Source organism: Cynocephalus volans, chromosome 7, assembly GCF_027409185.1.
Source record: "Cynocephalus volans isolate mCynVol1 chromosome 7, mCynVol1.pri, whole genome shotgun sequence".
Classification (NCBI taxonomy): domain Eukaryota; kingdom Metazoa; phylum Chordata; class Mammalia; order Dermoptera; family Cynocephalidae; genus Cynocephalus; species Cynocephalus volans.
The window spans coordinates 123,632,426-123,647,922 of NC_084466.1; the positions used below are offsets into that span (position 1 = coordinate 123,632,426).

Sequence of the window (15,497 nt, forward strand, 5' to 3'; positions counted from 1 at the left end):
GGACCACAGACACAGCCGTCCATATTTCTGTGTTAGTTCAGGGCTGCTCAGGTTTTTCTCAGTGAAACTCTTGGCTAACCATTCAAAAGAATAAGGGAGTCATCCCCCTGCATCCGTCTGTTTTTTTTAAAATGGAGTGGAGACAGTTTCATGGACCCATGCGTGGAAATGTTTGCTCATGGCTTCCGTGCTCTACATAGCACAAACTGAAAGGAGGATTTTACATTTTCTGGATAGTTTCCTGGTAGACAGCCAAACCAGGTCATTTGAGACTCCAAACTCCATTCAGGCGCTTGAGAAATCCCTAGTGACTTTCTGCCATGCCAGTTTTCCTTTTGGATTCAGAACTACATTGACAACCCACAGAGGAAAGTACAGAGGTTCCAACTTTGATTTAAGCCTCCTGCCAGGTACCTAGGAACTGAGGTCTCTTTTTCCCTTCCCCTCTCTACATCTTTTCCTTGCCGTATCCTCCCCTAGAATCAAGCACTGGGAAGGACTAAAGAAACAAGTAGTCCCAACCATTCATATAAACTGGGCCCTAGAGAAGAGTAAAAGCCTTGGCTGCTGCCTATAGGATGCCATGCAGCCCTGACATGTTTTGACTGTCTGCTTCTTCTATCACAATTTCCCCTATCCCTTCCCTGTCCTCACTAGCCTTCCTTTCTTCTGTCAATTCAAATCCCATTTTCCTTCTCCTCAGCCATCCCCCCAGCTGCATCCCAAGCCGGCTGTCCAGGGTTAAAAGCAGTCACATGCCAGCACCGGGTATTAACAGAGCAGTGCCCTCACATCTCTCCCTCCTTGACGCCTGTGCAATTACAGAAACAAACGGCAGAGAGACCAAACTTTAGTCGGACGCCTTGAAATTCAACTTTACAAGCGTGTTTCCTCCCAACTTCAGTGCATGGTCATGAGGTGGTGAGAAGAGGCAGCTAAACTCTCAGTCCCTTTGTCATTCCTGCCACTACCGATCTTGTATGACTGGAGTCAAGAGTAAACAAGGTGATGCCGGTGCTCGGCACACTGCGTGGCACATTCACACATAGCAAGTTCTCAATGAATGTTGGCGACCAGGTGCTTTTTATAGTTGTCTGCCTTATGGGACTCTAATGACATCTTTCAACTTTCTATGAATTTCTATGGACTTACTCCTGCTCAGGGGATGTTATGTAAGTATAATCCGGGGTGATGATGGAGATGACCATTTAGCAGTTTCTAGGGAAAGGCCTCATTGCCATCCCTTTTACCCAGAAAATGAAAATCTTACCTTCTTTCAGGATCAACTATCCACTCTCCTTCCCATTCCCAGCCTTTTGGAGGCAAAAAGAACTCCCTCTTGAGCTTTATTTTTCCTGTGACATCAGAAAATTTATGACGTCCCACTAATCCAGAAGTGCCCCATTTTCCAAACATGAAAGCTTGATTTTCATACTATTAAAAAAAAAAAAAAATTTGGAGAAACACCATCAGAGAGCAAGAAATAAAGCCAGCCCATAAATTTTCAAGTCCATGTACGACTTAGGCTAGACAACCACAGAAAGCAAAAAAGCTTTGTACTCAGAAGTTACCGATTATGGAACTTTGGATAAAGCATTCATCTTTCTAAGACTCAGTGTTCTCATCTGTAAACTGGGGATAAAGTTACCTCTGTTAAAAAGTTGTTCTGGAGTTCAAATGTGCAAATTATTGTGAAAGTGCTTTGTAAACAGTGATATATCATGTTAGTTGTTTCTATTATTGTTTTGAATGGCTCCAAATAGTTCTCTGAATCTTATCTTTTAAATATCTATAAAAGTCCTCAACTTATAAATGTGTACATTTTATAAAGTTTATTTATAAGTCTTCTGCTTAGAACTTGGGACACATTGCCCCATGGAAACAATATATAATTGATGGTTCATTTTCCAGGCAGTCCACAAAGAACCCATCTGGAACGTGAAGGTCCTTTAGAGCCCAGTCCCTATGGGACCTAAAAGTTCTGATTCTTAATCCTCTCTGGAGTGTGGCAGGTAGACCAAGACCTTTCTAGAAAGTAAGTTTAGTGGCAATGGCAGATTCTGGTTTGCAGGGCACTCTTTCTAAGTTAGAATTTGTACATCTACAATGGTCTGCTCTTCACTTTGTCAGCCATGGGAAAGGTTGAGATTTGCAATTGTGGTGGGTGTCCCTGTTTGGGCCCAAACTGGAATTTCCATTTGTCTGCTGATGCACCCACTGAAAAGATGATTTGCATAAGCTGTAGGGAAGTTTTTGGCTGAAGGAGGAGGGAGGAGATTTGAGTAGGAGCCTGATGGGGAAATTGGAATTAAGAGCACAGTAGCGCTTATTCAGATACTGGCTCTGAGCCTGGAGGAGAGATGAGCTTCAGGCAGAAGCTAAAGGGATGGTTGTCACAGGGGCCATGAGACTTGGGGGCATGTGACAAGGACATAGAATGGAGGAGCAAGGCATTCCTGCTGCTTCTGCTTGGAAGCCAGCATGGCTGTAGTAAATCCAGACAAGGATGCTGGCATGAGCAGGAGGGCACCAGCAACAGCAGAGGTGGGAGCCTCAAGTGGCTTTGAGGGTTCTGACCTTTAGCCAGCAGCGGTGGGGTAGGACAATGAGGAAAAAAAATCATGAGCAAGCACATGGGAAGCACCTCAAAGCCCCCCAGAAATTTGGGGAGGAAATTTTGCAGAGAACTAAGTTCTGGTATTAGCACATGAAGGTAGGAACCAGTGACATTCCCATTATTGTTATTAATGTGCCCTACTGGTATTCACAGGCTGTTAAAACTGGAGAAACTATAGAGTCACACAAAACAACTGAAATGGGGGGATCACCTCTCTACATGAATTGATCTCTGCTCTATGCAGGGAAGGATCTGAAATGAGGAAGAGTGGAAGCGAGCCCTGGGCTAGCCTAATGTTGCTGAGGGCTAGCTTTTCCAGGCATAGCCCCAACCACAGAGCTGGAGGGCAGGTATGTTCCAATGTGGACAATAAAACCTCAAGAAGATCTTCTCCTATCCGCTTAGGCTAAGTTCCCTCGGATGGGATTTTAGATGGTGGTAACGATGGCTGTGGTTGTTTGGGATACGCAAATGTTTTCCCTAAAGATGAAAAGTCAGAGTATCCCAACCACCACCAAAGAGGAAAAGACAGGGATGTCATTAAACGTACCATTTCAGCAAAGACGGTGAAAGTTCCTTCTGCGAAGCTATTAAACTTCTTCTCAACAGCACTTAAGCCCAGCCAGATGTTTACTCGCAGTTGCACAGGAACCTTCGGCCCGCTGTTCTTTTCCTGTGGGTACTGTGAAATGAACAATCACGTGCTGGCACTGAGTTAAAGTCAAAGGCAGACCGAGCATCTAATCGTTGCTCTCACCAGTCTAATTTCATGTTTGCTTTCATTAAAATATTTCCAAATGAGCCTACAGCAAAAACTAAAAGAAGATCTAAAGCAGCAGATCTCAAAGTGTGATTCATAGATTCCTGCCTGTCCCTGAAACATTCTCAGGAGGTTCACAAGGTCAAAACAATTTTCCGAATAGCGCTAACATGGTATTTGTCTTCTTCACAGTGTTGACGTTTGCACTGATGAAGCAAAAACAACAGTAGGTAAAACTGCTGGCACTGTAACAGGAATTAATGGAGTGATACCAACTGTACCCAGCAGTAAAAGCAACAGTAAAAGTAGTAGTAATAGTAACTATGCGCTCTCAGTAAAGAAAACAAAATGCCAGTATTACTAAGGAATCCTCTTGATCAAGCAGCAAAAATTACTAATCTTATTAAATCTCCACCCTTGAGTACACGGCTTTTCAATATTTTGTGTGATGAAATGGGATGTACACACAAAACACTTCTGCAGCACAAGGAGTGTGTGACGGCTGTCATGAGAAAAAGCTCTCATGTAATTGCTTGAGTTGTGAATTAAACTAGAGTTTTAAAAAATTGAATGCCATTTTTACTTAAATAGCAATTGGCAGACAAATATGGTTCTTCAGACTTGAGTATGGTGCAGATAACATAAATAAAGTGAGCCTCTCACTTCAAGAAAAATAAGTGACTGCATGAGTCGTCAATGACAAAATTCAAGCTTTCAAGTGAAAAATAAGAGTTTCAGAACTTTTATCTGTCACAGTGAGCTTGATAGCTTCCCAACATGTAAAGAGTTTTCTGATAAGTGATATTAACAAATGTGGCTTTTTTCAAAATTGTATGATGAAATGTGTCAGTGTTAGAGATCTGCATAACTCAGTGAATCAATATTTGGTTCCAAATGATCGTGCTTGATGTTACAAAATTATGAACAGATAAAAGAGCCTTTCGAAGTTCAAGAAAGACCAATGCATTTTAATGTAGCCAAGTATGAAAAATCTACTGATATAGTTTCATATTCCACATTGCAGTTAACCTTTTAAAATATACCACTTGAGTTTGGTGTTATATCAAAGATGACTATCTACATTTATATGAAAAGGTTATTAAAATATTCCTCTCTTTTCCAATTACATATCTATGTGAGTCTGGATTCTCTTCATATACTTCAACCAACTAACTTATTCTCTCAGTTTAAATGTACAAGCAGATATGAGAATCGAGTTATATTTCTGTTAAGGAGGGTATTAAAGAAGTTTGCAAAAATGAAAAACAGGATCACTCTGCTCTCTTATTTTTTACAAAAAAAGTTATATTTTATAAATACATGTAATTTATGTTAACAATTATGTTAACATTTAAAATTAAATATGTAATTTACATGTAATTTATATTAATGGTTTATTATTGTTATTATTAAATGAATTAATAAATATTTTTAAAATTTCTCAGTTTTAATTTCTAGTATACAGTTAATATTGATAGATATAAGCCCATTAAAAAAGCTCCTTGGGGTATTTAAAATTTTTTTGAAGTATAAAGGGGCCCTAAGACCAAAAAATCCCACTGAATTAAATGGCTCCCTAAATTGGATAGGAAGTATTAACAAAAACAATACATATATTGTATTCTCCAAAAAGCATTTTGCTGCTTATCCATTGAGTTCTAAAACCTAACACAGATAATACCTCTTTATCTCCTCTCTCACCCACTGTGAAGTTTTATTTATTAGTCAATTTGCTTCCACCCACTGCTGAGGTCAATTATAATCGTGATTCTATCTAAAGCAAAATTTAAGAGACACTCAAAAGAAGATAACTACTCTGATTCTATTTACACCCTCCCGATTAAAGAGCAACGAGTTAATTTATTAAAAGTTAGCAGATATTTCCTTGTCTTAAGAGAATACTCTCCTCTGACAACTGTTATTTCTCTTCTCCATTTTTTTCCTCTCCCCCAAATCCAAAGAACTCTAGCTGGGGTTGGCCAAGGAGAGAAGGTCAAAACATACAGATTGGCAATGATTCAGATTTCTTTGTTTCCAGCCACAGGCCCTCCTTTGGTTCCCCACATGCACACACAGAGAAGTGCTAATAGGGGTCCTTGGATGAGCTCATGGGTTCTGTGAAATTCCTGAATTGTATGCAAAATATCAGATGCGTATGCAAAGCGAATTCTTCTGGAGGAGAGGGCCAGTAGCTTTCATCAGCCACTTAAAGGAGTCCATGACTCTAAACATGTTCAGAACTTCTGCCCTAAAGTAGCAATTATCGAAATTTTTCAATTTGAGAACCTATTTCATTAGGGCATTAAATTCCATGGACTGTCTAAACTACCTTCTCTTCCCCCTCAAATACCCACTAGAAAGAAGGAAAGAAAGGCGTGGCTTTGCAAGAGACATTAGAAGTAAGTGGAAAGTCCACGTCAGAAAGCAAAGCATTCACAATGCCATGTTGATATTAATGTCACAAAGACTTCTAGGGAGGTGTCCTTGATTGAATGTCAGATGACCTCAGATCACTCTGAGAATTATCACCGTAGAGGGAGGGGCCAGAATAGGCTAGAATTGATCATGATCACCCTAGCCATTCAGTGATTAGCAAGTTATATAAAGCAGCCCTTTCTTAGAAATACAGGATTTACATTTAAGTACTGAATTTCGCATTACACAGCAAAGACAAGTACCTTCAGAAAGATGGTTTGGGTTTTCCCACAGTATTTCCCAGATGCATTCTCACCACTGGTGGAGTATAAAACGTGATGTGCAGGAATTCGTGCATAGGCTAGTCTTTTTTCTCCCCGGATCATCCAGATGATAATGTCAGGCATACTATTCTGCGGCTGGTCACATGGGTTGGATGGAAAAGGAAGCAAAGCTATGGTTAGTCTAAATGCAGATGGACTGGAGACCCTGCAGTCCAGACCCTTGGGCTCCAGTTAGCAAAGAAATGCTGTGGTTAGGGCTCTGTCCCAAATTCCTGAGACTCACATCTTCTAGGACCATACTTTGAGCCTGCAGGACTGGGAGGCAGGCTGTGGCTGGCTAAAGGGTTCAAAGGGAAGCAGAGGGGGAGCTCCACCTTGCAAAAGCCCTACCTGGGCCGACCCGGTGGCGCACTCGGGAGAGTGTGGCGCTGGGAGCGCAGCAGTGCTCCTGCCGCGGGTTCGGATCCTATATAAGGATGGCCGGTGTGCTCGCTGGCTGAGCGCCGTGTGGCCGGTCACAAAAAAAGACAAAGGAAAAAAAAAAAAAAAAGCCCTACCTACTCTGCTCTGAGAGGAATTTTAGGAAAGACTTCCTCTTATCTCGAGCATCACTGGAAGAAAGCCATCAGCAGCAAAGGGTTTACAGGTTGTACATATTTTACAGAACACAGAACGTCTCTCTCATAATCCAATATTTGCCAAATCAGAAATATTAACTTAGTTTTTAAAAACCTCTTTTTTTCTTATTAGAATGGAAATATAAGTTCACTATAGAAAACCTTGAAAGTACCAAAGCATACAAAGTAGAAAATAAAAATTCACTGTAATCCTGTGTGTTTTCAAATGTATTTCTACCCACAAATATATTACTACCTACACCCAGTCTCTGAAGGACAGGTAGAGGGGGACCCTTACTCCCTTGTTCTTCCAGAAAACTGAGGTTAGTGACAGCCAACATTTTTGCAGCACTTACTATGTGCCCTGCAGTGTGCTAAACACTTTACTCTCATCTTCTTTAAATCTTCATGCAATGCTATGAAGTAAATACTAATTTTGTTTACATTTTACAGATAGGGAAACTGAGGCTTAGAGAGGTTAAATAATTTGCCCAGGTTACATATGGTAGATCCAGGATTCAAATCTGGGTCTTCCTGACCCTAACCGAAGCTGACATTTTAATACTCTGTACTACACAGATCTCTGACAATACCGTGAAGAGGATTATGATTTGTCCACTTTTGGAGACATTTCCAGGATCCCCAGCTCAAAATTCTTCTCCTGCCCTGATTTCAATGACTTTCATCCCCATTATCCATTAGCATCCCCAGCCCAGTAACTCCTTGAATTTTCTTTCTTTCTTTTTTTTTCTTTTTTTCTTTTTTTTTTGCAGCTGGTTGGTATGGGGATCTGAATCCAAACTCTTGACGTGGTATTACAACATGCTCTAACCAACTGAGCTAACCAGCCAGCCCTAAATCCTTAATTTTTATTATCCGTCAGATCTGCTCAATATCCCAGATAATCTATTAGAGTCTCCTCCCATCATCCCCATCCTTGGTGCCATTCCACAGAATTCTTCCTCCATATTAGGTGTTGTTTGTGTAGTTTAAAAGTCCTACCTCTTCAGCCAGCTGCATTAATTTATCGAACCAGTCCTCAATTTCTGCCAGTGTGGATTTCACATCTGTGGCTTCAGACCTCATCTTCACAGCAGCCTCGTGTATCTGGGAGAGAGATCTGGACCTCAAATTTCGGATCTGAGTATCAAGAATTGTGACATTGGGTTTTCCTTCTGTAAGAGGCAACGTGCACCTAAAAAAGAAAGAGAGAAAGAATTTGAAGAATAACCTCTTACTCTTCCAGACTGTCAAGTTCATTGACATTTGGTTTCCGTCTTGCAAACTGCATCAATATCCTGATTTATTCCACAGGCATTGCCTGGATTAAGCTCAAGTTGAGTGTATCTGGCATTGCCAGAGCAGACCTGCCAGACATTCTCTTAATTTTTATGAGGAACACTGGGGAATTAAAATTCCAAAGCAATTTTAGGTCTTAGCGTTTAACCTAAGGTCCACGGAGTCACTAGAGAGAAGATAGAAACCACAGCAGGTGGGAGAGACTGGCCTGCCCCTTTTTGCTTCCTAGAATCATTGTATGGACCCACAAAATGATGGAGAAGGAAGAGAGGTTAGAGACCATTTAGCTGAAAGGCTCTTAATTTAGGGACCACGGACCCCTAACGTAGTCTGTGGGCGGGCCTCAGGAGGTCTGCGAAACCCTGGAACTTATAAAGAAAAGTGTGTATGACTGTGTTGATATGCATTGTGGCCTAATGACGAAGAACACAGGCTTTGGAGCCAACTACCCAGGTACAAATCATGGCTACACCATTTACTACTTCTGTGATCTTGACCAGTCATTTACTCTCTCACCCTCCTATCTTCAAATATGGGAAATACCTTTTAGAGTTGTGAGAGTGAATGAATTCACACATGGAGAGCATTTAGAACAGTGCCTGTTGCATAGTAAAGGCTAAATAATGTTGCTATAATCATCATATTAGATTCTCAAACGGGCCCATGATCTCCAAAAAGAGTCATAACCACTTGTGCAGGACAAGCCCCCATTCAAAAGGAGAGCTAGGAAGTCTAGTGATAGGACCCCAAGAATTTCAGAGAACGGCTAAGCTGGGGTCTGAATTAGCCTTCTACCACCATGGTGGCAGGTGGTGGGACCACAGGGTGGGTGGTCACCAATTCTAGGAAATTCTTCTACTCACATTGTCCCTACCTGGGATTTCCACTCATTTGAATTTCATCCAGCTTCTTAAATGAAGGAAATCCTAGCATGACTTCCCTTAAACACTGAATTTCCTGTTACTTAAGGTTAAAAAGATTCCAATTTAATTCCTCAAAACAGCTCAGATCAGAAGTGTAAATAGATATGCCTGTGATTTGCTCAGCAAACCTTAAATAAAATTCATAGACATTTTCTACATGAAAGTTATTACCGAATGTTTCTGTTTGGTTTCATTAATAATTATGGCCATACATTTGAAGGGTTAAGTCCCTGGAGTGGTTTTTTTGAGGCAAAAATATACACGGAAGCTGTTAGCATAAAAATCACACTTGAGACCTTAGATAAATAGATGTGGACTGTGAAACATGGAGCAGGAAGAGGGGCCGAGCTGGTACACCCAAATCTGGGCACCAGATGTGATATTTCACCTCCTTGGGCCTCCGTTTTCTCATCTACAAGATAAGGAGATGGAAGAGATGACCCCTTAGGACCCAGTTCTAAAATTTTCCGATTTAGACCAGTGTCCAACAGTACTTTGACTTCAGCTGCACTCCAATTACCTGGCTAAACCACTAGAAGGCACAAGAAGACAGGGTGACTTAGGGCACTAGCCTAGAAGGGAAAAAAAGGCCTTGCATCTTGTTGTTTGTGGAAAGTATTCAATATGCTTTTCTTTTGAAACTTCCCTGTCCAGTGCATTGTTAGCCAATATTTAAAATGAGTTTGGTTGGGGAGCAATAATCAGCCACAATGTATATCGACAAAATAAAATTTAAAAAAAAATAAAAAATAAAAAAAATAAAATAAAATAAAATAAAATGAGTTTGGAATGAATCACTTTCCCCTTTGATTTCCAAATACCAAAAGATCTGAGCTGTCTTCCCAAGTCACAGTTATGAAAGTTCGTCTGGCTCAAGTCAAATCTACTGGATCCGCCTAGCAGAACCTTGCCCAGTGTTCATCAGGCATTCAGTAAAAGAGGAAATAAAAAGGCTGTTTCTTTTCATGAGTTTATGAATTAGGAATATTGTTCTGAATGGTAAAATCAATGCTCCACCCCCAGATTCCATTCTCTGTAAGAGCCAGGAGTCCCCCTCCTTCTGGGCAGTGAGCATCCATGGATTGAAGGGAAACTGAGGCAAAGACCTTCCTCCTCCCCACTCCCACCCCTTGCTGCCCTGGGACATGCTTCTGGGAATGGGGCCTCAGCCTCCCAGGCTGCTTTAGAACTGGCACCAAACCAGAAAGTGGGGCCTTTCCTGGTGGTGATTCAGAGCCTCCTCCCAGTGAGGGCCTTTTAAGGAGTTTGAATAGTTCAAATTTATTTTTCAGACAAACACTAGAAATGATTCAAAGGGCTCTTACAGTCTTAGAATTTAGGGAAGAGAGCATGGTTGGGAATTCTGAGATAGAAATAAGATGACTATACCTTGTGTCTTCTATCACTTCATCTATCAGCTTCAACCACAATTCAGCCACCTGGTTTGCAGGAATTTTACCTTGAATCGCTGATTTTAGAGCCTCTATGTTTGATTGCTGAAGAATTTGGGAAGAGAGGAAATAATTGGTAATTGTGCATTATGCCATTATACCCAGTAAAGATTTAACTTTTATTTTGAAGAAAAAAATACATAAAAAGACTTAATTACAGAAAAACCAGAGGGTTTTTAAAAAATTTAATAATGATACCATATCTTAGCACTATTTATTTTTCTTCAAAATGCAATCAACAGTAGTATGTTTAAGTAATGGGACAACCTTTTCATATAGTTTGATCTTTAAAACCACGTAAATGTTTTATGTATTTAAAAGATAAACATATAGTTTGATCTTTAAAACCACGTAAATGTTTTATGTATTTAAAAGATAAAAGTGGCTGGCCGGTTAGCTCAGTTGGTTAGAGCCCAGTGTTATAACACCAAAGTCACGGGTTCAGATCCCTGCACCAGCCAGCTGCCAAAAAGAAAAAAAAAAAAAAAAGATGAAACCAGCAAGAATAGGAAGAATAGGAGAGGGAATCTTAAAATGGAATATAGTCAGAAACAAAATGGACCTAATTATATTTCAAACCAATAACATAACTACACCGAACTAATCCATGTAATTGTTGAACACAATATTTTGACCATATACACTCAGGTAAAAAGCAAAAAAACACCCATGAATATATCAAGCTCTAATTAGTTGGCTTATTTTCTGGCAGTGGGTTATCTGTGGATTCTAGGATTGAACAAATGAGTAAATGTATTGAGCATAATAACAGCCAGATTCTCACTCCTGGAGAAGGAAGTTATAAATAAAGAAATATGGAAGGCTGGAATAAACCCTGTGGTATTGGACTGGTATCTTTATGAACTCATTGGTTGTTAGCATATTGATAGATATAGAAATAAACATACATATTATGTATGTGTATATGTGTGCAAGTTTGTCTACTGAGAAGGCCTAGAAACAATGACATTTCAGTAGTAGAGAGCACTCTAGTACCCAGATCTTGTTTTTTAAATGCCCTTCCCCACTGAAAGGAAACAAAGCTCCTTGGAGAAATGGTGAGTCCAGGGCTGTGGCAGAGAAAGTTCAAAATAAGCCCAGGACATATTGTTGTGTCACATTGAACATCTGTCAACAGAGAGGTTGAGGGGGTGTCCACCACGAGAATAAAAAGTCCTCATCATGGAAAGCCACCATCCTGTCGAGATTAATATGGAATTAGGACAGTTGGCTCAACGGAAGAGCTGATAAGAAGAAGCAGCATGAAAAAAGCTGTAGAGTATCCCAAACATAATTAGAGTAGAGGTGTGACTAATTTTCCACCAATTCCCTTGGGAACGGGGATTGGAAATTAATACTACAACTACATTGCATATCAATTGCAGCCTATATTTTATGAACAACTATGCTTGAATTAATTTAAACCTATAATTACCCTTCCATATTGTCTTTATAACATAAGAAAATAGTTTTAAATTTTGCCACAGGGTCTTAGATCAGGTATACTCCAGGAACTGTATATGCCTTGGTCCACTCTTGGTAGAGGTTAGAACTTAGAAACAAATAATATTCATATCATTTGGAAATGAAAACACTAATTCAAGATGTCTTTTATCAGTACTTTGATAGGAGTAACTTTGTATCTTTGAGTTAACATGAAATATTTCAAACATGTCCCTCTTCGCGTCACCAATCTAGTTGACCAATGTCAACTAAATGGATAATCATATGTATCATATCTATGCAGTTTCTACCACAGGAAACCCCCAGCCTCCAAACAAGGGAAGTTTCTCTAGTCTGCAGCAAGAGCTGAACATGTCAGGCACTGGTCCCTCTAAGCCACCTCTTCCTACAATGAAGATTTTTACTGAGCTAACAGCAAAGCTCTAAGAGTTCCATGCTGCTATGGGAATAAGTCATTCTCCACATACAAATTGTGGCAGAAATTGAGTGCCCCGCACCATCCCGCCTTCCTTTTCCATCCTCCCCTCTTCCACAGTAAAAAAACTTTCATCTGAATCTATGCCCTTCCTTGTAGTCAGAAGTGGCTGTGTAACTGGATTCTAGACAAAGGAAAATAGGTAGGAATCAAGTGTATGAGTTCTGGGTCTTTCCCGTCGAGGGAAAGGCCTGTATCATCTTCTCCCCACTCTGTCCCCTTCCCGCCGGCTGGAGGTGGGTGTAGTGGTAAGCTGCCTCTACCATGTACACAAGGACAACTCCTCAGTGATGGCAGAGCAGCCAGGGAGAGAGCCTGGGTCCCCAACCCACTGATCCTCCATAGTAGCTCTGGACCATCTACCTCATCTGTTACTAGAGAAATCGCTGTTACCTTGTTGAAGTGTTTTGAAGTCTTGTGTTATAGTGCCCTCGCCTTCATCCTAACTAATACATAACTCACTCTGTCTGATGAAAAAAATATGTAGAAAAGATAAACTTACCAGCCGTTCTGCCATAACTAGAAGAGTGTTCACCGCATCCAGCCGATGACTAATATCCTCCCAGTATGAAGTCAGGGTAACAACTGGCTTTTTGTGAGCCCAAGGCAAGTAATAATAGTAGTTCCCTGAAACATAACAGTGGGGGTCAACAAACACTGGACACTTAAAATTGACAACGTGTTTATTAAAGAAATGTGTAGACTTAGCTATGGATTAATCCACATGCTTGGGGAATGGTTTGGGGTGTTGTGGTTCTTTAATTTTATTCTGTTAAGCAACTGATGGATAAAATGTTCTTTTTCATTCAGCCTATTTTGAAAAATCTCTCTTAAAATGTCCTAGTAAACAGAGCACAACAAGGTCAGGATTTTTTAGTGATCCAGGTCCGTGCATCTGAACATCAATGATGATTACGTAACGTGGCAGCAGAAACTATAGAGAGCACAGATTAGACTGAATGTTTTTCCCTAAAACCGTCATTCTAAATAAATTTTTTGGTTGGAAGTGGGGCAAAAGAAAATAATTTTTTGTTCTTTGAAAGACTTAGCTGGCTACTTGTGGTTTGGTATTACTTAGAGCCTTTCTTTGATTAAGAATTATTAGCTCATGTTTTCTAGGGTACCTTGTATTTTAAAACTGCTTGTACAGAAATCAGGTAAGAAGTACAGCAATACTGGTGGGACATGTGATCAGAATTCCTTTCTCCCTTCTCTATACTGTCAAACCATTTGTTGATATTTTTATTAGGGCATTCTCACACTTTGTCTTCTATTATAATTTATTTTGTACACTAGAATGTAAGCTCCTTAAAAGCAGGAACTGTTTCTCACCCATATTTGCTCAAATACAGCTATTTAATCCTCACAGCAACTCTGGAGAAGATGAAGAAACTGAGCGTGAGAATTAAGTGAGGTGGTTAAGGTCATAGCGCTGGTGAATAACAGACTGAAGACCTGAGTGCCTGAGCCAGAGTCCCATCCACTCAACAATTTAATGTAAGAAAGACATGGGGCTAGGTAGGGGCAGGAGCTGCTTTGGGGAGCTCAGTATTTAGCAGACTCACCACCTTGGGACTTTACAAAGCAGAACCAGTGTTAAAGCTGGGCATGGGGGTTGGGGGGCTTTAGGGTTGGGAGTTCAGCTCTTGGCAATGGGACTTGCAACTTCTTGAGTTTGGCCAGTCTTGGAGGTGCCCGAACTCCAACCACACTCTCTTCCTCATTCAACCTTTTTCTTTCCACTAACCCTATGCTGGGGACAATGGCTGCCAGAGGGAAAAGATAGTGCATGCTTCTATAAACTTGCACCCACTGTAAATATGCACAGGAAAGAATGGTTCGTGTCCATCTTACCATCAAATACAGCACGGCTGTATTGAGTTGTCGATGCCAAAGGCTTACAGGTCATGTCAAACTTATTGCCATAGTTTCCAATGCTGACTTCAAACTGAATGGCCTCGCCAACATCTTGCAACATGGTGGCCGAATGGAACACGGCAGACAGGCTGTACTTCCGCCTTCGCTGATATTTCTAACAGGAATGAGCAGAAATAAGGTTCAGGGAAACCCATTTTGCCCTTATTTACATGTGGATTTCTAGCAGATGTAACTCTAAACCTAATAATTAGTGCTGAGCCAAATACCAGTGGAGGTTGTTCTTGGACCCAGCAGCCCCTGCTGTACTCATTCAAGTGGGTAACGGTAGTACTTGGATGTTCATTGCAGCATTGATTGAAATAGAGGGAAAAAATTAAAACAATACAGATGACTGCCAGTAGGCCACTGGTTAAACAAATTATGTTATATCCATATAATGGAATGAAAGTTCATAAAAAGACTTAAGTAGGTCCATATTAGTCAACATAGAAAAGGAGTATATTTTAAGTGAATCCATTAAATATAGTATATTTTAATGTTGGCATACGCATGAAGGTGGTCTGGTAGAATATAACACAAATTGTTAACAGTAGCTATATCGGAAAAGGTAGAGCTATTATGGAAAACTTTCTAACATATATTTTTAATTTTTTGAATTGTTTAAGTATTAATTTTCTAATTCGAGATAACAATAAAGATTTTTAATGTCAGATTTAAAAATAAGTGAAATTAGGTGAAGTTACTTTTCTGAAATAGAAATATTTCTTCTTTCTTTTTTTCTTTCTAAATTACTGGTTTACAGAGTGTATGTGCATGTGAGGGACTCGCTGACAGAACCAACTACAACCACTTTGAGTATCTATCAGTCTAGCAGAAATGACCGTGAGCCCTTCAGGCCTTCCTTCAAGGGCACATAAACTCTCTTGAATCCACATCTCGCCCAAACCCTGCTCAGATGACATTTCTTCTTTATGAACCGCGTCCCCACTGATCCTCAGGAACTTTGGCTTCTTCAGTCAAACAGCCAAGCAATAGTTTAAGTAGCTGCACTTCAGTATGTCTTCAGCCTTCTGCCATTTAAATCATCAACATCCAGGGTCTGTTCTGGAATCCTGTTGGTACCCCCGTTTGCAAAGACACCTGCCCAGGCAGGAGGTGAGAACGTCAGTGGTTCCTACAGGTAGCCACATGGGCTGTGTGCTCCATGGCGAACTTGTGAGACTCATGAGTGATCATACTCAGATGGTTTGAAAAATTCCTCGCCATAGCAAGTTTAGTTGGACAGCCTGTAGAGAAGTCTCTATTGCGGGTAAG

At 40.4% G+C, this 15,497-nt stretch overlaps 1 protein-coding gene across 1 annotated transcript in view; it reads right to left on the reverse strand.

Moving 5' to 3' along the window:
- MYOF (myoferlin) overlaps positions 1-15,497 on the reverse strand; it is a 145,566-nt gene that overhangs the window by 52,142 nt on the left and 77,927 nt on the right. Inside the window, exons 20-26 of the mRNA XM_063103471.1 lie at positions 14,160-14,337; positions 12,808-12,932; positions 10,305-10,411; positions 7,696-7,888; positions 6,056-6,211; positions 3,168-3,299; positions 1,271-1,434 (exon numbers count right to left, since the gene is read on the reverse strand). Coding sequence (XP_062959541.1) covers positions 1,271-1,434; positions 3,168-3,299; positions 6,056-6,211; positions 7,696-7,888; positions 10,305-10,411; positions 12,808-12,932; positions 14,160-14,337 — 1,055 coding nt within the window. The remainder of the gene's footprint in view (positions 1-1,270; positions 1,435-3,167; positions 3,300-6,055; positions 6,212-7,695; positions 7,889-10,304; positions 10,412-12,807; positions 12,933-14,159; positions 14,338-15,497) is intronic.